Consider the following 25,572-nt stretch of genomic DNA (forward strand, 5'->3'; position numbering starts at 1 on the left):
AATGGGGGTGCCTGGGTGGCTCAGGTAAGTGTCCCACTCTTGGTTCAGCTCAGGTCATGATATCAGGGTCATGAGATAGAGCCCCACGTTGAGCTCTGTGTTCAGCAGGGAGTCTGCTTGAAGATTCTTTCCCCTTGCTCCTCTCCCCACTCGTGTGCAGGCATACACTCTCTTTCCCTCTCTCTCTCTCAAATAAATAAATAAATCTTTTTAAAAAAATGGAATGGATAATGCAGGTTTTCTTTCCATTTAGCCATGAACAATTAGAAATTTTTTAAAATCTTTTTCACCATCCTTTGTTCTTTTTTCCTTTTGAAGAAACAGAATTATAAAAGTCATGTGTCTTGCTCATTGTCATCAGTAAATACTCATTAGGCATTATTATACATGACAGATCTTATGTATCATGCATAGTAACATCTCTGGTCTCTCATCATATTTTTGAATGTCTGCCATAGGCCAGGAGCAGAACTAGGTGCCATGAATTTAATACTGGACACCCCGGGCACAGTCCTTACCTCTGCGGACATCATATGCAGAAGACATAGGGAATAAGAACATTTAATCAGTATAAAAACAGATATAGTAAATTATAGCTGTCATCCAGAAAGCTATACATTCCATAGGTCAAGATAAATTCATCTGAGGCTTGAGAAAGCCAGAGTACATAGTGGGAATAAGCATATTATACTGTCAACATTGGCTTTTTAAAGCTATGGGCAGAAACATACATATACCCAAGATGAAGTCAGATTACACTTGTGTGAGATGAAGTCCTAGAAATACATTGAATAACTTATGTTCTAGCTCAAACTCCATTCCACTTTGGTTTGGCAAAGTCCATAACATCTTTGCACACAATAAAAGAACAATGTTAAGTCCTCAGTTGTCATCACTCCTTAGCGTCAGGCATGCATATCCAAATTGCTATTGGATAGCATCACAGGCACCTCTCTACCTCAGTATGTCCTATGCAACAGTTCCATCATCCTCCCCAAATTTGATCCTCTTCTTTCTATGTCCCCAATTCAGTGAATGCTACCATCAGACATTAAGGTGTTCAAGCCAATAAATGAATCATCCCTCTCTCTCTGTCTGTCTAGGTCTGTGTCTCTCTCTATTGCTCTCGCTCTGTGTCTGTTTTTCTCTGTGTGTCTATTGCTCTCCCTGTGTTTCTTTCTGTCTCTTTGTCTCTCTCATCTTTTCCCTCCTCTCACTGCTTTCTCTCTCCTCTCATCTCTCAAATCTGTTTGGCCACTTCTTTCGACCTCAGATAGCTCTGCTATCTAGCCACTTTGCCCTACTTTAGTTTAGTTTTCATCATTTTTGTCTGAATTACTTTAATAACTTCCTAAGTAGACTCCCTATCCCCAGTGATAGCCCTCTCAAATCCATTCTCCTCTTAACATGTTCTGTAAGATGAATCTCCATTTATTCCCCCATGCTGTCTCCTCTGCCAGAATGTCTTCTTTTTACTTTCCTGCCTGGAACATTCATCCTTTGAGATTCAGCTTTATCATCACTTCCCTTATAAAATCCTTGACCATCTAGCTCCCCTTGGCCATTTAGCTCATCCCACCACTAATATCATTAGGCAAAGTCAGTCATTTCCCATAACCTTGCCTACCTGACTTTATAATAATAGTTACTACAGCATATTTAATTTTTAACACTGCAGAAAAAATGGCCTTTGTCAATTTTTATTGTAATAGAAAGAACCAGAGGAGTTATAGTGAAACTCCTAGAAAGCATATTTGTTTTTCGTGAGATTTGTATCCAGACTTCACAAAACCAAGAGAAGCAATTGGCTATTCTATGATCATTCTGAAAAGGGTCCCTGTAAACTACAGACAAAAATGGTAGCAAAATCACAATTGGCCATTCATGGTTTTGAGTTTTATAGTGTGCTCGTATGCTCGGTCTCACTGCACTTTGTAACTCCAGCTTTTCACCAATTACTTCTCTCCTGAGTTCTGCTTAATAAATGACCTATAATCATCATATTTACTTTACCAAACTTCCTCTTGACTGACCTGATTCTGGTCAGGTAAGGCCATGGTATTCTCTTTAGTTATGGCCACGTTCTATAGAAAGCTTTCCAAACTAGCCTTTCCCTCTTGCCACTGTTCATTCTCTTAAACAGGATTCCTTTTTTTTTTTCTTTTAATCAGGAAGTTGGATCTTAAAACCATAAACATTTGCCTCAAAGAATGCAAACGAAGAAGGCTTCAACTGATCTTTCTATGAGATAAATTCATTAGCCTACGTAGGCAATCCTTGCTTCTCGTAGCCCAGAAAAACAGATGAGCCTATGGCATTCTTTCTGTAGTGCACAGAGAGTAGGAAGAAATAATCTAAAACAAAGAGGACAGTAGGGAAGGGGATAAAAGAGATTACATGCAGAATTCTTCATGCATACCCTGACATGCCCTTGGGTTGTTCTGGCTTCTGTTTACACACTTGAAAAGGGAAATGTGGTAGGTCAGCATTCCTTCTCAGGAGGACTAGGGTAATGACAGATTGCTGAATATCAAAGTCACTTGATGTGCCTTGGCATTATATAGAGTAACAACTTCCAGTTTTCAACTCAATAAATCTATCCAAATGGTATGAACTTAGTGTGTAAAAATGGAGACCATAGTTCACTTCCACAGTGGGAATAGGTTGAAGAAAGAAGTTTGTTCTCAAACTCTCTATTCCTATGGTTATTTACTGTACTCGTTTCCTGACCAAAATTACTGTAAACTGGGTGGTTTAAAACACTGGGTGTTATATGCAAACAATGAATCATGGAGCACTACATCAAAAATTAATGATGTAATGTATGATTAACATAACATAATAAAAAAATAAGTAAATAAAAACAACAACAAAAAGAACAATAGAAATTTATTCTCTCATAGTTCCAGATACCAGAAATCTGAAATTGAGGTGTTAGTAGACCGTCTTCCCTCCCACAGGCTCTAGAGGAGAATCCTCCCTTTACTCTTCTGGCTTCTGGGGGCTGACAGTGCTCCTTGTGGCTACATCACGCCAGTGTCTGCCTCTGTCTTCACATGGCCCTCTCCTTTGTTGTTTGTGTGTGTGTCTCTCTCTTTTAAGGGTACTTGTCATAGATGATTCAGGATAATATCCTTTTAAAATCATTAACTCAATGATATCTGCAAAGACCATTTTTCCAGTTGAAATCATATTCACAGGTTCTGGGGATTAAGACATAGACATCTTTTGGTGGGCCATCATTCACCCCACTACATTAACCTATGTGCAAAATAAAGCAAAACTTTACACTCTTTCTCAGTTATCATAATATCCAGTGGATATTATGTTCTATAACATTTCAGAGAGAGAATCATAATTCCTGATGTTTAAATTGCACTTTGTAACATTTTGCTACCATTCTAAGTGATACTACCCTATTCTCTAAGTTACATGTCTCTATTTATTTTAATAATACAATCTTTTCTATTCCTAGGGTCATGTGGGTTTACCAGGACCAAGAGGTGCTGCTGGACAACAAGGGCCCCCAGTATGTTTTGAAAACACTCTTTGCAATTCTGGCATTGAAAAAATTAGTGTTTGTATATCTTATTTAGTCTCTGCTTCATACGTGATTTCTGTTTGGTTTCCTATTAAAGGGTGAGCCAGGTGACCAAGGTGAACAAGGACTAAAAGGAGAGAGACAATCTGAAGTAAGTTGAAATTATTTAAGACAATTTGGTACTTATGGTTTGTTTGAGAAAGCAGGAACATGGGAGCTGCTGTTCGTTGTCATTTAAATGATCATTCACACTTCCAGAGCAAGGATCACTGCAGGTCCCTGATCAGAGTGTTTGTCAATAATGGTGCGAAAACATGATCATTGACTATTTCATGTGTTTTGACTGCCATCCCAATTTCCCTTTACCAGCAGCCTTTTCTGGCTTTGTGAAAATTGCCCAAAGTTGTCCAAAACGAATGGTCTCTCCTTGGGGTTTCAAGCAAAAATACAAATAAGCCTTAAAACCAGTGCTGAAAAGTGAAAACCTATCAGTTAAACCTGTTTTGTTGCAGCAAGGATACGGGTAGAAATAGTTTGACTATGTGACACAGACTCACAATTGGTTTAAAATATTCTTTTCCATAAGACAAGCCAATTATCTGTTATCAAATAAACTACAAATGTATTAGCTACTGAATTTAGACATCTCTTGCCCTGCGCACTGATGTTGCCTCAACCTTACGGAAGGTTGTTGACTTATAACTTGCTTTGTAATTTGTACCATCAGTTCATTGCTGCCTTGCTTTTCATAGCATTCTGATTTCACCTGCTATTGATTTTAAATTAAATTCTTGAGAAAACGTACCGTATTTTAATAATAAATTAGGTGAGAATGGATAAAAAGTAATCAATTTGAGACCACATTTCTCCTAATTTGTTAAGTTTTCATCCATACTTTGTGTTTCCTACTTGTGGGAATAAGTAGTAAAATTGGGTTGAATCTGATATTACATAGGTGCTCACTCACCTACAGCCATTTTGAATAGTGTTGACATCTAGTAAATCCCTGTCAGGTTCCTTAATAAATAAGAACTAATAAATAAAAAATAAAAGTATCCCATTGAAGGCAAGTCTTAACAAGAAAAAAATGCAGAGAGAAAACCTTTTCTCAAGTAATTGTCCCGTTTACTTACAATTTTTAATACCCAAACTGGAAAAAATAGTGGAAAAAGCTATGAACCTAGAACACTACTACTTCCTTATATTTGCATTAAGTGCCTAAGGATGCAAATGCGCTCCCAAGGTTTGATCCTAAAATTTCTACTCTCTTACAATTAGTACTTTCATATTCTCAGTATTTTCTTTTTCTTTTTTGACATATGTCAGGAAGAAGAAATTTTTAAAGTATTTATTAGTATCTATTAAAATTATGTCAATGAAATTCAAATATTCTCACCAGACAACCACATATCCAGCTGCCATGGTCAACTCTCCCTGTGTATTAGAGCCAAAAGATGCTGAGAAACCATGGTTTAAATTCTGTGTAATCCAAGGGAATTAGTTCTATCCTGCTTTGGGCAATGCTGGCATACAGTTCAAGGTTACATTAAAAACCCTCTTAGAATTTAAAATAGTCAAAATTGCTACAAGAATAATCATTGACCATGTATTATTCAGTAGGGACACCTTCAGTGGTCAGGTGGATCTTGTCCAATTGTTGCCATCTTGTTTTTGCAAAGCTGCAAAGTTTTTTAGATTTGCAAATGGCCCTTTAAAATCATCTGGACCACCCTCTCATTTTTCAGATGAAGAAATTTGAATCTCAGAGAGAGTTACCTAAGATCACAGAATTAGTTAACAACAGAACCAACACTAGAAATTTCCTGTCTCTCAATGTTATACAAAAGCCTTCTATTACTTTGAGATCTTTTATAAATTAAGTAAAATATGATTAATCTTACTTAACCAACTAACTTATTCACTGGGCTCTCATGCATTCTCATGCATGTGTAGAGAAAAAGAGCAAATCAAAGCTGATTGCACAACCACTACATTTTCAAAGACTTTTTTAATTCAGATGTAGTGAATTGTCCTATAATGGCTTTCAAAGACTAAGACTCAAGCCAATATCTTATTTTTCTTCCAAAACAAAATTCCAGATTTTAGTGAATTGAAATTTCTTGGTTTAAAAAAAAAAGAAGAAGAGAAAAAGAGTAATTATTGCCTAACTCTAAATCTATGTTCATATTGTAAAGCTATCCTCTCTAACAAAGTTAGAACAAGCAAAGTATTGAGGTAACTGTCTTTCAGTTTCATTTAAATAAAAAGCAAACAAGGGTTTGGACTATAATGACACATTTTAAAATGTCCATTATCAAAAGAATTAGACTACCTTCTATCAGTGTTCTACACTTCGTTGATCTTTATTTTTTTTTAAGATTTTTATTTATTTATTATTTGACAGTGAGAGAGGGAACACAAGCAGGGGAAGTAGGAGAGGGAGAAGCAGGTTTCCTGCTGAGCAGGGAGCCCAATGTGGGGCTTGATACCAGAACCCTGGGATCATGACCTGAGCCGAAGGCAGACGCTTAATGACTGAGGCGCCCCTGTTGATCTTGTTATACTTTTAAAATCTCAATTGTAAGACTATGTTTTTTTTCTAGCGGGCCTACTTCCTTTTAGTATGATGATGATAATAACTGTAATAAAGAAATCTTTCCTGAATTGAACATCTCAAAACAGCAGAGACTATAGTTTAGTTACTTGCTAAACACTTTTTGTCTTCAATAGACAGATTTTGCCACAATTGTCCTATTACAAGTAGCAAAAAATACTTCATAGTCATACTTTCCCTTTCATGTTATTCTATTGGGAGCTGCTTCCTGATGCCCATCCAAGTCTGAATACCATTCTAATTTTCATGATAATAGACCCATACATGTAGATTTCATTACACAACATTTAACTTTTCTGAAATAATCCCCAACATAATGGTCATCCCAAAATGTAATCAATCTGTGATGATATGTGAATCTCTTTGTTTTTATTTTGTTATATGAACATTTGGAGTAAAACCCTTACTTACATGTGTGGTATGTCTGAACCATAAGACATAAACTCAAGTATGTTAAAAATAAGACTTTGTTTTTTGTGTTCTTTATAATGGAACTTAACATCTGTCCTGAGTGCCCATCCTTCCTGGTGGTAGAAACCTAATTGGTGGAAATCTAATCAGTTGAGTGCCTTTTACTCCAGCCACACAAATATCCTACATTTGATTTAGAGTTTTCCCTATTCACTCTCTTGTCAAGTTTGCAGTTACATTCTGGGTAGCCGTGGTGGGGAAGAGGAATGGAAGGTGAATTTGGTCTTTAGTCATCTATTTACAATAGTATACACTGAAATGCACATTATCCATGTATATCCCCAGTTGCTTATGATCCCACCATGTTGACATCTACCAGGGCCCTACCTTGCTGACATGTACAGCTATTTTCTGAGTATAGAAAATGTACAAAGTCTCCTTATATAGGCCCTTACCACTATATGCTTCTGTTCTTGGCCACGTGGAAATACATTCTAATTCCTATACCATGCTGGGTGCTTGGGGGACTCAGACTTTCTCAAGCCCACTGGCGTAGACATCTCCTACAGAAATTTCTACTCTATTGCTGACACTCAGTGTAGTTTATGTGGGCCTCTAAATGAAGACTTTAGTCTCCCTAGCCATTGTCTCTGTGCCCAAATCCCCACACTTATCTGAGGGTATTACTTCTACCCAAGCTAGGGCTTGAGGGCAGAGTGAGGTGTAAAGGGCCCTTCTCAGAGATCCCTGTCAGGGTTGAACAGTCTTGCTTCTCTTTTACTTCTCTTCTTACTTTTCTCCAACTTGAACATCTTTATATTCCCTTAAGTAGGAAAAATTTTCTCTTATACTATTATAATTCTAAATCTGTTCTTTATGGCAAAATGCATGATTTGAATTCTTTGTCACCTTGGTTTCTGATACTCAAATACAGGCTTTAAATATTTAAAAACCAGGCTTTTGCATTTAAAAATATATTCTTCCCAAAATATTATATCCTTCTCAAGTTATTACTCCACCATGAGTTTCAGAGGACTATTTTGAAATTCATAAGCTAAGGAAAAGTCTGTTTTGAAAATCTAAAATCTAGAACAGATCTGTCACTTTGCATAAAAACAAATACTGTAAAGGAAAAAAACACTCTGGTTAACATATTTGAATATTATCACAGTTCATGTACTATTTAATTAGTGATATTAGAGATAACTGAAATCACAGTTTTTTCAATATTTAAAATCTTATTTGTTTATTTTACTTCCTTATTTTGTTCTAAAAGATATACTGTATTTTAGAGATCATATTATTCCAGGAATTGCATCTTCTTCAACTAAAGTCAAATCATCTACTGTTTCATTTCCTGGTTTCCTGACCCTTAGAAGGACCTTACATTAGTGACTTTTTAAGGCGAGTAAAATAGTTTTCCAAGCTGGAGGTAGAACTCTTAGTTCATATACCTCCCCACTATCAAATTCTAACAAAGTTGGATTTTTATCTCTTACAGAAAATACCCTTTTTTTCTATGACTGCATATACTATTTCTTCTTGAAATGTTAAGATCATTTTCAGAGGATGTAATATGTTATGAACTTATTTACTTTGTTATTGTTGTCAGTTTGAATCTTTGGCACAATTTATCTTCAAATTTGAATAACATAACATCCCATTTTGGTGGAATTATTCTGTTTGTGAGAACTTTCGATGACTTCTGAGAAATGTGTCTGGTAATGACAATAGGCCTCCTTTTCTTATTTGTGAACTAGGTCACTCTTTCCCACATTTTTCTTTTTAAAATAATTTTAAGATATCATCAGAATAATGGCATGATTCACAAAGGGCAAAGTTCCTAACTATCCTGGCAGACCAGTTACTGCTGAATCAATTATGATTTAAAACATCTCACACATGGAAAAACAAAGAGTTCCGTGGGAAATAAATATCTTTTCTTTGATTCACAAGTATGTTCTTCTCCGTGCTTCCAGATAAGCACATTTTAGGCTATCGATTCATGTCCCTTACTACACTGTGAGTGCCTTGAGATCAGTAACTTTGACTTTGCATCCCCAGCACATACAAAATAGTCAATAAATGTTTATGAAATTAGTGAAGCACTTAGCCACTTTCAATAGGAAGACAAAAGCCCTGTCTGAAAACATGGACATTTACTAACTAATATTTAATTCCCTTTTAGAGCCAAGATTTAAATTCTCAAATCCTAGAATTTGGAGCTAGATGGAAATTCATAAACTATCTGGTCAAATTCTCCCATTTTCATATAAAGAAAATGGCTCCCGGGAAGTTAAACAGAAATCTCGGTGATGTACAGCTAGCCAGGACTAGGCAGGACTGGCTGCAGCATCCCCGTCTCAGGGTTCTTTTCTATGCCTTCAGCTTAGTTAAGTTTATTACAATTAAGTGATAACTGTGCTTCACATTTTTAGGGCCCTAGGGGGAGAAAAGGAGCTCCTGGTCCTTCTGGGAAACCTGGGATTCCTGTAAGTAGCAGGCCCTTTTCATCTTTCTTGTTTTTCTAAATAGAATTGGCAGCTTCAGCAAGCAGAAAAGTTTGGGGCCAATTGTGACAAGTGTTGGATAAATCAGCTTGTCTTCAAAAAAAAAAATTAAGCTCGAGCTGGAACACAGGGAACAAAATATGACCATTAGCTCAAAACCAAGCTTGCTGTTTAAATATAAGTCTCTGCAATTGAAGGATGCTATTTTCCAGTGTTATGGAGCTCTCTCTGTGGACTCATCCTACTCTCTGATCCTGACTGAAAACAGGGAACTTGAAATATGACTAAATGATTGGTGACAAAGGTCAGAGATCCTCAAGCATGAACAAAAAGCATGAGCTGGACTGTAATTGAAGGACATATCCTCTCAGTTTCCTGGCAAGTAGAACAGAAAGTCTTAGAAGAAAATGTTTTAAATCATTTCATCGCAGAACAAAGATTAATTTTACCTTAGCCATCAGTTTCCTCTAGCCAAGCAAATATGTGTTGACTGGCTTATTAGCAAAGACTTACTTCCTGCTGGGCTTCCGTAGCCAAGGGCTAGATGCCTACTTTGGGTGTCCTGCGTTGGTTCAAAAAAAGAAAAGGAAATGAACATAAATTATAAACACATTCAGATCAGAGATTCATACAGATAAAATCTACTTGCCCAAGAGTAGAAACAAAATGTTCAGACCTTTATGCAGTCATATAATTATCTAGTTCAGAGTGGCAACAAAAAGAACCATAATTTGTTTCTTGAGAAAATAACACAGCATGAGGTTTTGCTGATGGTAAAATATAGCTGTGTCGTAAACTGACAGGTGAAGATATAGCTGACTTTTCTCCATAGCTGGGTAGAGCAGAGGCCAGCACAATGAAAAATACGAGAGAATTGCACTGAAGCTCAAAAGCTTACACCGTACATTTTAGTTAGCTCGGCATTTCTATTTAAGGAACTTTTAAAGACAGTTACCTGATCTGTTGAGCCCAAAAAAGAATTAAGGAAACAGGAAAATTTATCCAGGGGTGGGGTATTAAAAATATACCCAAATATACAAGTATTTGTCATTTAAACATTTGTACAGCATCTCTCTATAATCCACTTAATTTTTGACTACCAAGGGTTTTCCTGGCCTACCTGGGCCAAAAGGCATGCAAGGATACCAGGGAGCTGATGGCATTTCAGGAAACTCTGGAAAAGTTGGGCTACCAGGAAAACAGGGACTTCCTGTGAGTAGAATGAATCTCTCTTTACTTTTCTTTTCTTATTAATAAGCAACTGTTTGCTAGACCATATATATTTGGGCTTTCTCGGTTTTGATATTGGCTCAGATTAGCCAACCCCTGCTTTAATAGTTGTTTTGGAATTGTGTTTATGATCTTCAGGGAATGTCAATGAGTATATTCTCTTGGATATTTTATATCTAACAACTCATATGATAGATAATACATGCCATTTTTGCACATATAAAACTTATAAATAAGAACCATAAAGAAGCAAAATTTTAGGGACTACACAACCTGGCTATGTCTTGAGTTCATCAAATATCTTAAGCCACCTTTGGAATATTTAAGGGTTGGCAGTAACTCAATGGAAATTCTGCAAAAATTCATTTTCCCTTTACTTTTACAGCCTCAGTATTTTATAAAAATTGTGTGAATATTTTCTCTGTGTTCATCTAGTGGTGAAGCAATGATATAGCTTCTCTTTGATTTTTATGCAAATGTTTATCTTATTTATTTGATCAGAAACTTAAAAATCATATTTTGTCTTCATTTAGCCATTTCTTCTCTTTCCTTCCCTAATATCCTCATAATCCAGGTTTTTTTAATCTAATGTTGTGTTTTCACTTGAAATATTAGAATAATAAACCGTGTACTTTCAGGAACCCTGTATATTTACCCTTTTACATTTCTGCTATTTGGATGTGGTTGTCTGTGGACCTGTTTTTCTCTTCTTAAATACTAAATCAATCCTACTTGTTTATTTAAATATAGCATGGTGCTAAACCCAAGCCCAAACCCAAACTAATATTCTTCTTTCATTATGATGAGATATCTCATTTGAAATAGTTAATTAACTAATTAATTAATTAAATTAAGAAACTATGAGCTAGACAATTCGGTTATTTCAGAGGTAATACAACCAGATTCTATCTGAAAAGATGAATATTTTTAAGGAGTCTAAACATGGCTTCTATTTGTTTTGGAGGCAATATGTCAGAACATCAGAGCAACAGGTTAAGACCTAGAAAACTTTGACAGCAGTCTGATATTTTTAATTAAAATAGTTATTTTATAGACTTCTGTTTGCCATCGACAACAGTCTGGTTGAAAGAGGATTTTCTTTCATTTGAGATCTCAGTCTTTAAGGACGTTTATGCACTGGACCCTCATTCTCATGCTGCTCTCCAGACTCACCATGTCCTAGTCTTAAAATGAGGTTGGGGGGTGCACCCGAGTGGCTCAATCGGTTAAGCGTCTGCCTTCTGCTCAGGTCATCCAGCCCCGAGTTGAGCTCTCTGCTCAGTGGGAGCCTGCTTCTCTCCCTCTGCCTGCTCTCTGCCTACTTGTGCTCTCTCTCTCTCTCTGTCAAATAAATAAATAAAATCTTTTTTAAAAAATGAGGTTGGGGATTTTAAAACAAAACATATTGAATTGTTCTGAGAGTCTGTATTTTTGTGGATTAAGTTTTACTGGGGAAATGTTATAGTGAATCTTACCTTATTACTTTAGATAAGATTTTGAGAACTGAAACAAAGAAAACCACATTTCAAAACATATCATATTTCTTGCTGCTGAACACAAGCTTGATCATGGAGGTGGTATGTATGTGGATGGATGGTTTTAAAAGTGAGTTGTAAATACTACTAATAGCAAACAGATTTATTTAATTACTAGGAAAAGGGAATCATTTCTTGTCTGGCTAATACTACTAATTCAGATACTCATTCCAGATATGGATAATAGAAACCAGGATCCTACATAAATGTGTTTAATAAGAATTTCAGATAATTCAGTATATTAGGCAATCGTCAGACATTAGTGACAGGTCAAAGTTATCAATTATGTTTTATATCAGTTTACTTAATGGTTCATGTGACAGACAACTTCTTTTCTGGCAATATGTGATACCTGAAGTTCTCCCTACAAAGGATTGAAAATTCCATGAAATGAAAACATTGATTTAGATGACCAAAATATGAATTGTTTTCTAGGCATAAAAACAGCAATGTGGCAAGTGACTATTACCTGCTGCTAGTTTCTAGCAAGAAAATAGACATTTTCTAACAACTCTACACCCTTCTTCAATAGTGGCATGCTTAAAGGACAGTAATTTAATGGCTGAGAGAAAGCCAATACAGAAAATAATCAACACAAATAAGATACTGATTTCATTTGATGCCACTCCAAGCCTTGTTGCTAGAATCTGCCACACTGTTTTTATTGACTGTGTGGGTGAAAGATTATGCATGAAATCAAGTCACTGGTCCTACATGGAACAGACAAGAATGAAGGGGGCTTAAAGCCAGATGCTGAGGCTATTTGCACACTCAGGGCTATTCCAAAAGGCAGTTAGGACTCTAAGAGTATCAACCAGGGCTGTTTGGTGGCAAATAACCAGACATGGATATATGGATTGCCCGTAGATATGGATTGCCCAAGTTTTGCCCACTGGGAAGAACTCCCTTTACTGATGACACCTTTGAGGCTTTAACATAGCAGCCTTTCACTTCTAGCTGATGGTGATGTTCAGTGTAGATCTATCCATAAATCAGATCTGAGCTTTTCCGTCCTCCATTAACTGGGAAAGGGAGTTCTCTAGGCTGAAGGAGCAGAGGTAAAGCAGTTGAGCAGGTATCATGGAACTCTTAATTGGCTGCTTCCATATTTTGTTTGCTCTTTCTGGACCTGATAGCACCCAGTCTCAATATAGGCCATTTCCATTTAGGAGGAGAATGCTCCCGCTGCACATCCAGTTTTATGAATCAGCAGATCAGATATCACCTAGCTCATAATGGGCAATTCAGGGCACATAGTCGTTTGATGTCTCAAGGTCTGTTACTCAGTTTTAAGCAGTGCAAGGGCAGAACTGCATTCCAGATGGGAAATTACACGTGACAAAGGAAGACGTGGCTTGTCTTCAAAACCTTATGGATATAAGCTGTGATTCTGTTACAGAGGGGTTCTCAGAAGGTCCATACAGTATCTCTACCAGCCCCAGACCCCTCTGTTATTATTGGATCTTATCATAGCTCAATCTTAAGGTGCAAAGAGCAAGGTAACGTACATAGCATCCTGAATCTGCTGCAGATTTTAGTCTCCCCCTGACCCCCAGTCCCCTGCTGGGATGTCCCATTAGCCAAACCCAACTAAATAAGGGTGATAATAGCAGCACTAATGGGGAGGACTGTTTTGTCACTGACATTGTTTAGAATTGCCAGTATATGATGATGAAAAAAGCTGTTATTATTGTTTTAAAAATTCATTAACGACAATATATTCCCTTTCTGCCTGTACCAAGAGTGGGCTCTCTCCCATCTACCTCCCCTTCGTATGTCACTAACCAACAGCTAGAGGGTAAAGAACCTGCCGGAGCATAGAGTGGAGTGGAGAAGGGCAGAGACTGGATCTCAAAAACAAACAGAAAACATCCAACCAATTCTATTTAAGTTCTCATTTATACATGGTCTATATCAATGTTCCATTCTGGGTATCAGCAAACTACACCTGATGAACCAGATGGATCTATATTTGTATGGCCCATGAGCTAAGCCAGTTTTTACATTTTTAATGGTAGAAAAAAATAAACAGAAGAAGAAGGTTTTGTCACGTGTGAAAACTACATGAAGCATAAATTTCAGTATCCATAAATTAATTTTATTGGCACACAGCCACAGTGTTTTGTTTACATACAGCTGCTTTTTGCACTACAAAGCACAGTTGAGTAGTTGCAACAAAGACCAATGGCCTCACAAAATCTAAAATATTTACTCTCTGGCCGTTTTACAGAAAAAATTGGCTGTCCCCTGGTCTGTTTGTATTATCACACTGTTCTTATTCTATGGCTTTGTAATGTGTCCTCATATTTAATAGAGCAAGTCCCCCTTCTTTATTCTTCTACCACATACATTTGAGATTAGATTTGCTGAGTTTCTCTAAAAACATAACGAAAACTTGAATTGTCGTTGGGTTTGCCTTAAATTCATAGATATATTGGGAGAAAATTCATATCTTATCATTGTAGTTATCCAATAAAAGAGATGAAATATTTATTTTTATCATCTTTATTGTGCTATAATAGAATAGCTCCAAAACAATAATGGCAAAAATTCATATAATGCTAAGTATGTACCAGGTACCATGATAAGTGTTTGACTATATTGACTCACTTAATCTTTATAATCTTATAAGATACATACAATTATGATCCTTATTTTATACATGAAGAAACTGAGGTCAATTCTACTCCAATTTAAAAAAAAATACATACCTACATACATACTGAGGCACTGAGAGACTGTCACTTTCGTTGTCTCATTGCCACAAAAGCAGCCTAACTCCATATTCTTTGCTCTTAACAATATGCAGTATTGCCCCATAATAAAGGCCTTGTGTATTATTTTATTCTCTAGTTAGTTATTACTAGTTTATTTTATTTTTTATTTATACAATTCTTTTTTTAAGATTTAATTATTTGTTTTAGAGGGAGAGAGAGAGAGCATGGTAGGGAGGGGCAGAGGGAGAGAGAGAGAATCTAAGCAGACTCCACGCTGAGCATGGAGCCTGTCATAGGGCTCAATCTCATGACCCTGAGATCACGACTGAGCCAAAACCAAGAATCAGATGCTTAACTGACTATGCCACACAGGTGCCCCCATTATTACTAGTTTAAGTAAATGTTACTGATTCAGGATATATTCTATACAACTAGATTCTTAAAAATTTCAAATAATTTCCTTTTGTGACTCTATTGGGTTTTTGAGGTAGATAATATCATCTTCAAATAATGGCAGATTGATCTGTTTTCTTACACTCACTTCTTTTTCCTTCCACATAAGTTGGCAGGGACCTTCAATGCTATGTTGAACAGTAGCAACAACAGTGAACATCCTTCTGCTGTAGATTGTAGAGGATGCATCTAAAATTTCTCCACTAAGAATATTTTCCATCTTGATTCTGTATTTTCCTTGTCTAAGACTATCTTTTTTGTTTTTGTTTTTTTCTTTCTTTCTTGAATCCCATTGGATAGGCTAATAATCTTATAAGATATATACAATTATCGTCCTTATTGGATATTATCATTGCTCAATCATAAGATGCAAACAGCGAGGTAACTTACATGACATCCTGAATCTGCTGCAGATTTCGGTCTTCCCCTGACCTCCAATCCCCTGCCGGGATGTTCCATTAGCCAAACCCAACTAAATAAGTGTGATGATAGCAGCACTAATGGGAAAGACTGTTTTATCCCTGACATTGTTTAGAATTGTTGCAATTGCCCTTTCTGGATGTTCTTGTAGCAGTTGCACTGAACTTAAAACCAAATGTGTATGTATTTAACTGTATTGATTTGTTAAATATATCACTATCTGTATCTTGTCTCTAACAAAATAAGAACTTGTGTGTGCTCTCATTTCCTTTTGTTTCTATAAACTACTCTTTGCCTTCATCGTTTTTTGATATTGCCTTGAACTTTGAGTTTTAGGGTTTTTTAAAAAAGATTTATTTATTTGAGAGAGAAAAAGAGAGAGCGTGAGCATAGGAGGAGGGGCAGAGGGAGAGGGAGAGAGAGTCTCAAGCAGACTCCATGCTGAGCACAGAGCCCCACGTGGAGCTCGATCTCACAACCCTGAAATCACAACCTGAGCCAAAACCAGGAGTTGGACGCTTAACTGACTGTGCCATCCAGGTGCCCCAGACTTTAAGTTTTTACGCATTTACTTTCTGTTTTTATTTCCATTGCTTCTTTTTTGAGTAGTAAACTTAATTAAGCTATTTTATCACTATTACTTTCAATAACCTTTATAGAATCTCTTGAATTTGTTTCTTTTGTTATTTCAGTACTTCCTCCAAAAAGTATTTCCAATGTAGGTATTTGTGAGACAAACCTTCTGAGGCCTCATATGCCTACAGATATCTGTATTACCCTCTTACATTTAAATGACACATTAACACTGTACTGGAGGTTCTAATCAATGCAATCAGGTTCTAGTCAGGGTAATAAAAAGAAATAAAACCCACCCAGATTGAAATGGAAGAAATAGAACTGTCTTTATTCATATACAACATTATCATCTATGTAGAAAATCTTTAAGAATCTACCAAAAAAATTAAGTAAATTTAGCAAAGTTGGAGGATGTAAGAACAATATACAAATTTGAATTGCATTTCTATATACTAACAATGAACATTCAGAAAGTGACATTTAAAAAACAGTACTTACAATAGTACCAAAATAGGATAATTTGACCCCAAAAAAGTACAAACCTATATGCTGAAAAGTATAAAGCATTTCTGACAAAAATTAAAGTAGATCTAAACAAGTGGTATATATACTATGTTCACAGGTCAGAATACTTAATACTTAAGTATTAAGTATTAATACTATTAAGATGTTAATTTTGGCATTGGCAGCCTCTTAAAACACTAAACATATACCTATCATGGGACTCAGCCTTTCTACTCTTAGCCAAGAGAAATGAAAACATATGTCCACACAAAAACTTGTCCATGAATATTTATAGAACTTATCTTTGTAATAGCCCCAAAATGGAAATGACCCAAATGTTCGTCAAAAGGTGACTGGCTAAAAAAACTGTGGTACATATGTACAATGAAATATTAGTTTGCAATAAAAAGAATGAGCTACTGATACATGCTACAACATGAATGAATCTCAAATATGCTGAGTGAAAAAAAGCAGACAGGGGTGCCTGGGTGGCTCAGTAGGTTGAGCATCCGACTTGGTCTCAGCTCAGGTCTTGAGTCAAGCCCCTCAGGTCTTGGGGTCTCAGGGTCATGAGTTCAAGCCCCACATTGGGCTCCATGCTGGGTGCGGAGCCTACTTGAAAAAAAAAATACACACACCCGTAAAAGGCACATACTATATGATTCTACTTATGTAAAATTCAAGAAATTGTAAACTAATCTGTAGTGACAGAAAGCAAATCAGGGGTATCCTATAGATGGAGTGTATGTAGGGAGGTGTGAGAAGGAGGGCTTACAAAGGGACAGGGTAAGACTTTTGGAGGAGAGGGCAGATCTGTTATCTTGATTATGATGATGTTTTCACAGATGTGTGAAATCCTTTATGCTGACTTATCAAATTATATACTTTGCAACTTACTTTATGTCATTTATACCTCAGTAAAGTAGCTTGAAATGAGGGGGTAGGGAGAGAGAGATGACACTGAACAATAAGCAGGAGTTGGTAAATTAGGCATGATTATTGGGGGTGAGGAAAGCCAGAAAGAAACATTCTATGCAGAGACAACAGCATATAAAAAGCTAGGAAGAACTAGTATGTTTGAAGTGCTGGAACAAGAGCAATTGTGACTAAAGTTTAGTGAGCAAGATGGAGCAAGATGTAGATTAGGTACCATTAAGGTATACAGGAACTGCATCATGGTGCATGTTGAAGGACATATTAAGGATATTGAGCATTATCCAAAGACAGTAGGACCCTATTGAGGGACATTGTCCAATTTTACATTTTTAGAGGACTTCCTCTGTCTTCATTATGGAAAATGGATTGAAAGGAGCAAGAGTAGATGCAGGAGACTCATAAGAAGACTATGTAATGCAGTATTCCAGGCTCCATATGTCCATGGTTTGGACCAGAGTAGTGAAGTGGAAATGGAAAGAAGTGGGTGGATTTAGTAGTATTTAGGACGTAGCTTTTATAAGACTTGATATTTGATTACGGGAGGTAAGGGAAAGAGAGGGATGTCAGGGATAACTTCCAAATTTCTAACTTGTGTGAATTTCTAACTCAGTGCATCACAGTGCCCATCGCTAAGAAAAGCAAACACTGAAGGAGACCCAGGTTTTATGGGCAAGGTTATAAGATCCAGATGGAGACTTTAAGTAGGCAATTAAATATTCTAGCCTAGAGTTCAGAGAGGAGGTCAGATAGAAATGTGAGAGTCATCAGTGTACAAAAATGTACTTAATCGGTCATGTTAGAAAGTAGATTAAATACTCTACTTTTGAATATTGAAGAGGATATTTACAGAAATGTTGACAGGGTTAAGACAGTCAATAAGGGATGTCGGGGGAATCCAGAGACTATCAACAGTAGAAAGTGGTTACTGCCCTTAGAGCTGAAAGGTTAAAGGAAAGAAAAAATGTCAAGTTGAGACTCCAGTTGAGAGCTGGAGCTGTCGGAAAAGGAGCACCTCACAGGAGCTATAGTTCAAAGTAACCCAGCCACTGACAGAATGTCAAAGCCAGGAGGAAATGGGAGAAATAAATGTAGTACTCCTCCCTCCTCTAATATCCTAGTGATATGTAGCCCATGGGCCAACCTCCACTGAAAGTCAAGAGAGGACAAGGGACCTCAGGTGATGCAGTCCATGAAGGTCAAATTCCCAGGACAAATAGCAAGATAGAGAAGCAGCAGTGAATAGATTTGGGGAACAGATGAAGAAAAACACGAATATTAAGTAAACAATGGAAAGAAAGTCCAGTACCAAGCTGTGAGGAGTGCCATCATTTAGAAGTCAGGTAAAGGGGGCGCCTGGGTGGCTCAGTTGTTAAGCGTCAGCCTTCGGCTCAGGTCCTGATCCCAGGGTCCTGGGATCGAGCCCCGCATCGGGCTCTCTGCTCGGCAGGAAGCCTGCTTCTCCCTCTCCCACTCCCCCTGCTTGTGTTCCCTCTCTCTGTCTCTCTCTCTGTCAAATAAATAAATAAAATATTAAAAAAAAAAAAGGTAAAGGCAGAAGAGGGGACTACAAAGGAGACTGAGAGGGAGTGATCATAATAGGAGAAAAAGAATATAATGTCATGGAAACTTAGCAAAATTATTTCAAGAAGGAAGTTATCAACTATGTTTAATAATCCTGAGAGATTGTTTTGGACATGTATTCTTTAATTTTGCTTTTGTTTTTTTGGCTACTCAGCATCTTAACCTCATTTTTATGTTTATAAATGTTTGTGTTTGCTCTCTGTTTGATCTTGGGGGAGGCCACTTTTTTTCCTTTTTCTTTTTAAAGATTTATTTTAATGAGAGAGACTGAGAGTGGGGGGAGGGGCAGAGGGAGAGAGAGAGAGAGAGAGAGAGAGAGAGAATCTTCAAGCAGGCTCCCTGCTGAGCATGGAGCCCGATGCGGGGCTCTATCTCACAATGCTGAGATCGTGACCTGAGCCAAAATCAAGTCAGATGCTTAATCCACTGAGCCACCCAGGCACCCCAGTGAGAGGCCACTTTCCACAGAAGTTGAATTCTAGACTCTCACCTTCCAGTTCCTCCTTGAAACAGGGATATAGGCCTATGACTTAGGCCGAACCAATCAGTTGTGTCCACCAAGACCTTTGGCTGGGGAGTTTGTGATATGCAGAAGCAGAGATAATAGAGATTCTCTTCTAGTGGCAGTGGCAGTAACATCAGTAGTACTCAGTTTCCAGGGGTGACCAGAGACCATGTCCAGCAGCCACAGTGATGCACACTGCAGTGTCCAAACTCTGGCTGCCTAAACTTCCTTCAATTCTGTGCATTTTCCAAACCTGGCTTTCTGGATTTACCTGTGATTTTATAAGCTATTCAATGACTTTTCAGTAAATTTTCTGTTTAAGTTATGCAGAATTGGTTTCTGATGTTTGCAAATAAGGACGCTGTCTGGTACCAAAATCTAAAAAAGATAAAATTATAACCATTATATTTTTAGAATATGGAGGTCATCGGTAACTTCAGCAAGTAGCCATTTGATTTGATTAGTGGGGGCAGAAATAGGATTACAGAGCTTGAGGAGAGTGGACAGTGAGGAAATCAGATATTCAGACAATTCAATGGAGAAATTCGGCTCTGAAAGAGAAAGTAGGGCAATAACTAGAGACAAAACTGAAATTAAAGTAGAAGTTATTTTGAAGTGAGAGAAACTTGAGCACATTTAAATGATAGATGGACCTAGTAGAGATGGAGAGGCTGAAGACATAATCAAGAGAAAGGAGAATCTGAGTATAAATTAGACCATAAAACATGCACATTCTAGTTCCACTTCTGAAACTATTCTACTTCTAACTGGGCAGTCATTTTTAAAAAACAGATTCTGAGCTACGTGTCCATTTATATAGGGCTAATATAAAATTCTCATGGAATTTTGTGATGAAAGAAATTGATGTGAATTACAATAATGTTGAATATTGCTGCAGTATATTGCCTAGGGCCATGAAGTTGAATGGTATCTGCTATTGCCATTAGTAAGAAATTAGGTATCAGATCATAATTCATCATCTCCTACTTTTAGCATTTTCAAAGAATAAGTTAGAAAAATTTCACATGCATACTTTGAATATCAGGATGTCATAAATATTGAAGTGTTTTGTATCCATCAAAATAGAAAAAAAACAAAATAACTTTCCCTTGAGGAATCCCCTTTTTAACCCCAAAGTTTGCACATGCTATTAGTATTTATGAATACAGAAGTACTTTCTACAAATGGTTGTTTCCTGTAGAATATATGATATGAAATTAGAATGGTGATGCTTTATAAGGAACTAGTCTGGTCAGTGACATTAGATAACAATGGCTAAACTGGTCACTAGGTAAAATGATTTCTATTTATTTCTAAAACTTACTATGGCAATAGAAAAACTAATTAAGAGAAAGTAACGCAGTCTCTAAATAATAGCATATTCCCTGGAATATTTTCAACAACGGATAAGGACATCTTTCCATTGGTCTTTTTTTTTTTTTTTTTTAATCATGGCACCGTGGTGTTTCTTGGCTTACCTTTAAAGACTGCTGGATTTTTCCACTGAGAAAAATATTTATTCTGGGATTTCTAGCATTATGCAACTGCCTGATTTTCCTAAACAATGTTCTTTCTTTTTTTGATGTGGCCAAGGAGTTAAAGAATTCTTGGCATATTCACTCCACAGTTTCAGTGTTTTTTCAAAGTCATGTGACTATAACTGAAGGACAGTATTGGGGAGGCTCACAGTTGCCTGTGTGAATTTCCTTCTGTATAAATGAGTGTTTTGAGACTAGTCAACTTAGCACATCTGTAGTAAATGAGTCTACCATGCTGTTTTCATCGAGTTGGACTTCTGTAGTGCCTTAATCATTTATGAAAAAGGAAAACAACTTTTCCCTGCAAAGATCGTAAATCTATTTGTCATCGAAACGAAGGCTTACCAGTCTTTTTATTTTTTATTGCTGCAACTAATAAAATTGGTTATTGGAAAAGAGGGAAAGAAACAAACCTAACATCTTGACTTAAGGCAAATGAAGGCCTTTCAATCTTGACTTTGCACTTTGTCAGGTGAACACAGGCTTAAGTGTTGCAGAAAATGAGATGCTTGTCCTAAAAGAACATCGAAAGTCTTGAGGTTTCCACTGTGGATTGTGTCCAGTATAAGAAGGGAAAACACACTTCATCAGCCCACTCATAGTCCAAGCACAGAGTAGCAGGACCACCATGGAAGCCTCTGTTAGGAACACCAGCAGCCCTGCCACCCATCTGTTGTGCTCTCTAGCCTGTGAGCTAATCATACTAAAGAAACTTCTGTTTCTGAGAAGATTCATTTCTTTCTTCACGGTAGTTTGGAGAAAGAAACATACTTGCATTTGCCAGATCTACATTCAGCAGATCCTGTCAACTCTTGATTATTAAGAGGGTGATTTCCAGTTATGGCTTATCCTGATTGCTACTTTCTCCCTCTTCCCCTGCTGCTTGTTTTGGCCCATTTACTGCTCATTAGGAACGCTTCCAGAACAGACAAAACACAGTCTGTTTGGCTGCTTATTAGCAAAAAAATGAAAGATTTGCTAAAGGATGTAACTTTCCTAGTTGATTCTTCAGTGACTCCCAGTCCAATAAAGTTCATACTCTTTGGGGAATGTTGATCTTCATGATCTGGCCTCTGTTTACATTTCCAGTCTTATATTCTACCTTTCACCTCACATTTGCTGTGCATTTCAGTCATAATGACAGCTAACAATTATTAAAGGCTTACCATGTGCCAGGCACTATTCAAAGTGCTGAATATGTATGAAGTTATTTAATCCTCACAAAACCCCCCATGAAGTAGGTATAGTTATTATCTCTAGGTTACAGAAAAGGAAGATGAGACTCAGAGAGACTAGGACCTGCCTGAGCCCACACAGACAACAAATAATAGAGCCAGACTTCAAAATCAGGCAATCTAGATTCAGAGCCTGTGTTCTTAACCACTAATGCTATACCTATTCAACTATGCTTAATTAGGTATTCCCCCCAAATTCTGTACATTTTCCTTACTTTCATGCCTTTGTACATGTCATTTATGCCCTCTGCTTGGAAAGCTCTTCCATCTTTCTAACTTTAGGATGAACAATTTCTTGCTCTTTCGGGACTTAACTGAACTGTTACCTCCTTCAGACACTCTTCCTTGCACTCTCCAGTCAGAGTTAAGCATCCCTGCTCTGAACTTGTATACACTGCTTCCATCAGAGCACAGATCATATGGTTGTTGATTACATATCTTCATGTCTTTCTGCAATAAAAGATGGCAAACTCATGTAGAATTAAGATTGTGTTTTATTCATCTTTGCAGCCCTAACACTCAGCAGCCTCAGGTCCATAGGAGAAGCTCAATACGGGTGCCTGGTGGTTCAGTTGGTTAAGCGTCTGCCTTCGGCTCAGGTCACGATTCCAGGGTCCTGGGATCGAGCCCTGCATCGGTCTCCCTGCTCAGTGGGGAGTCTGCTTGTCCCTCTCCCTGCCCCCCCACTCATGCTCGCTTTCTCATTCTTTCTCTCAAATAAATAAATAAATAAAATCTTTAAAAAAGAAGAAGAAGAAGCTCAAAAAATGTTTGAAGAATGAATGGTCTTTGCATAATAACTGTGACTTTGGAGTCCTGAATAAAATTAAGATGTGTCAGCTACTTAACATCTTAAGCCTCATCTATAACAGGAATGTAATAATACCTACTTCATATGGTTTGTATGTGAAGTGTTTAGCAGACTACATGCCCTTATTGCTATTATCATCTTCCCGTAATAATAGATATCCATGGTTAAGCTAACATTCATTCATTCAACATATTTGTTCAGTGCTTAATATGAGCCAGGAGTTAGAGAATATAGCACTGAACAAGATAGACAAAGAACTGCCTCCATGAAACATACATGGAACAGCAAGAAATGTCTGACATTTGACCATTTTTAAAAATATTTTGTTTATTGATTTGTCGGAGAGAGAGAGACAGAGCACAAGCAGGAACAGCGGCAGGCAGAGGGAGAAGCAGACTCCCCACTGAGCAAGGAGCCTGATGTGGGACTTGATCCCAGGACCCTGGGATCATGACCTGAGCTGAAGGCAGATACCTAACTGACTGAGCCACCCAGGCATCCTGACATCTGACCATTTTTGACCTGAAAAAAAGAAAAAGCATTCATAATATAATATGAATCAACCCAGTAATTGGTTAGTAGTCCATATATAAAGAAATCAGTTAATTCCAAATTGTGCTAAGTGCTATGAGAGAAATAGTGTTTTGAGATAGAGCATGTGGGAGACAGATTATAGATGGAGTAGACAGTGGAGGCCTCATGGAGGAGGTCATACTTGGGTATAGTTATCTATATCTCCCTTGAGAGGGTAAGAATGAGCTAGGCATATAAAGAATGAGGAACAAAACATATTTTGTAAAGGAACCAAAATGGAAAAACCTGCAATTAGGAAAGAATTGGCATGTTCACAGGTTTATCAGAGGATCAAATAAGAGTATGGGTATAGATTGGTTATTTTTGAAATAAAAGATGGACATTTATTTCTTCATAGTAGTGGGAGCCTAGACATGTCTAGGAGCCAAAGTATAAATGAAATACCCTCTTCCAGTCCCTGTTAGTCATGGATTATAGATTAAGACCCGAGTAAAGGAGATTTCAAAAGATACATTAATTTTGCCCAATATTTAAGTGACATTTGCACTGTCCATTTTGCAAGACTGGTAAACCACCAGTTATTCTAATGGAAATGTAGAAATAATTTCTTTGAGGTAATACAATGTTGAAATGCCTGTATTCATTAAGGCTGAACAAGAGTTAGTTTTGTATACTCTTGGGAATAGACCTAAGTCAAGCAGACCTGACTTGTCTCCACTACTCTATGACTTGTCTCAACCCTGCTCCAAGTTCCATAAGCTTTAATATGTTTAGAGATTCAAAACTAAAGTTACCTCCTGACTCTAGTGCACAGCTTGTTCATAAATCTTATTTCCAGCATTTGGCCACATTACTTATGACTGGCACTGAAGGAAAATGTTATGAATGCTACATTATTTTTATATAATATAGCCTTGCATATAATCACCTAATAATTACTATCCCACATTTTTCAAACAGCCAATTCTTTCCTAGGGGGGATATATTTAGTAAACCAAATAAAATGAGAAATTCTTATTTAAACAGAAGTGTTTTTAGTTGCTTGGAATAAAGGAAGCAAAGCGTTACTTTTATAACTCATGGGTTTGCTGGCTTAACAAAAAATGCAGTACTTACGTTTCCTAATAATGCAAAAAAATTCAGGGCATCATACATATTTTTTTGTACTATAGAAAGTAAATTAATTTTAATTGCTATTTTCTCACACAGTAAATAACTATATAAATATAATGCTATGAGCACAGAGGATGCTTGGAAATAGGGAAAGGAAAAAACTTTCTAGTAATTTTCAAGGTGCTACTTTAAAGAAAAACAACTAATTTGAAGTTTAGTGTCATTTTAAATTTATCATTCTGCTGTTGAGAAATCAATAAAATTAACATCAAAAATACTTTTCATTCAACATAGTTTTAAAGATGGTTTTCCTTTGTTAATCTACTTTAAAATGTGGATTTCTACTGTTGCCTGTATTTAACAAATTTTATTTCTTTGTTACTTATTCCTTATTATATTTGTTCCAATTCTAATGAAATTAAAACAACTGAATTAAGAGGCCTAGGAAGTAACAGAGTGCCATTCATTTTGTTATGTTCCACTGTCATATACAAACTAGTCATCATTGTTCTAAAATCTTTCTCTTTCTGTCCTCTAAATGTATGCAGATAAGTCCATTTTCCATCCCAGATCTTTCCATTCAGTTCCAGAGAAAAGGCAATTCTATACATAAACATGTATATGCTTACATACCCTTCTTTCCTTTCCCCACAGGGAAGTCAAAGTGAAAGATAAGGATGTCCCTCTTCTTTCCTTCACTGACAGATTAAATAAAATAATACAACCATATTGCCATTATAGTTTCTTTCTTTATCCTTCCTCCCTCCCTCCCTCTCTTCGTCTTTCTTTCTTTTTCTTTCCTTCTCTC

At 36.9% G+C, this 25,572-nt stretch overlaps 1 protein-coding gene across 1 annotated transcript in view; it reads left to right on the plus strand.

Annotated features, from left to right (window-relative positions):
* The window catches only part of COL24A1 (collagen type XXIV alpha 1 chain), a 415,211-nt gene that overhangs the window by 338,241 nt on the left and 51,398 nt on the right, over window positions 1-25,572 (plus strand). The window contains exons 46-49 of the mRNA XM_073896005.1: window positions 3,476-3,529; window positions 3,639-3,692; window positions 9,005-9,058; window positions 10,181-10,288. Coding sequence (XP_073752106.1) covers window positions 3,476-3,529; window positions 3,639-3,692; window positions 9,005-9,058; window positions 10,181-10,288 — 270 coding nt within the window. The remainder of the gene's footprint in view (window positions 1-3,475; window positions 3,530-3,638; window positions 3,693-9,004; window positions 9,059-10,180; window positions 10,289-25,572) is intronic.

Source organism: Callorhinus ursinus, unplaced genomic scaffold (genome assembly GCF_003265705.2).
Source record: "Callorhinus ursinus isolate GAN/ISIS: 27379988/994484 unplaced genomic scaffold, GSC_fseal_2.0 scaffold9, whole genome shotgun sequence".
NCBI classification, from domain to species: domain Eukaryota; kingdom Metazoa; phylum Chordata; class Mammalia; order Carnivora; family Otariidae; genus Callorhinus; species Callorhinus ursinus.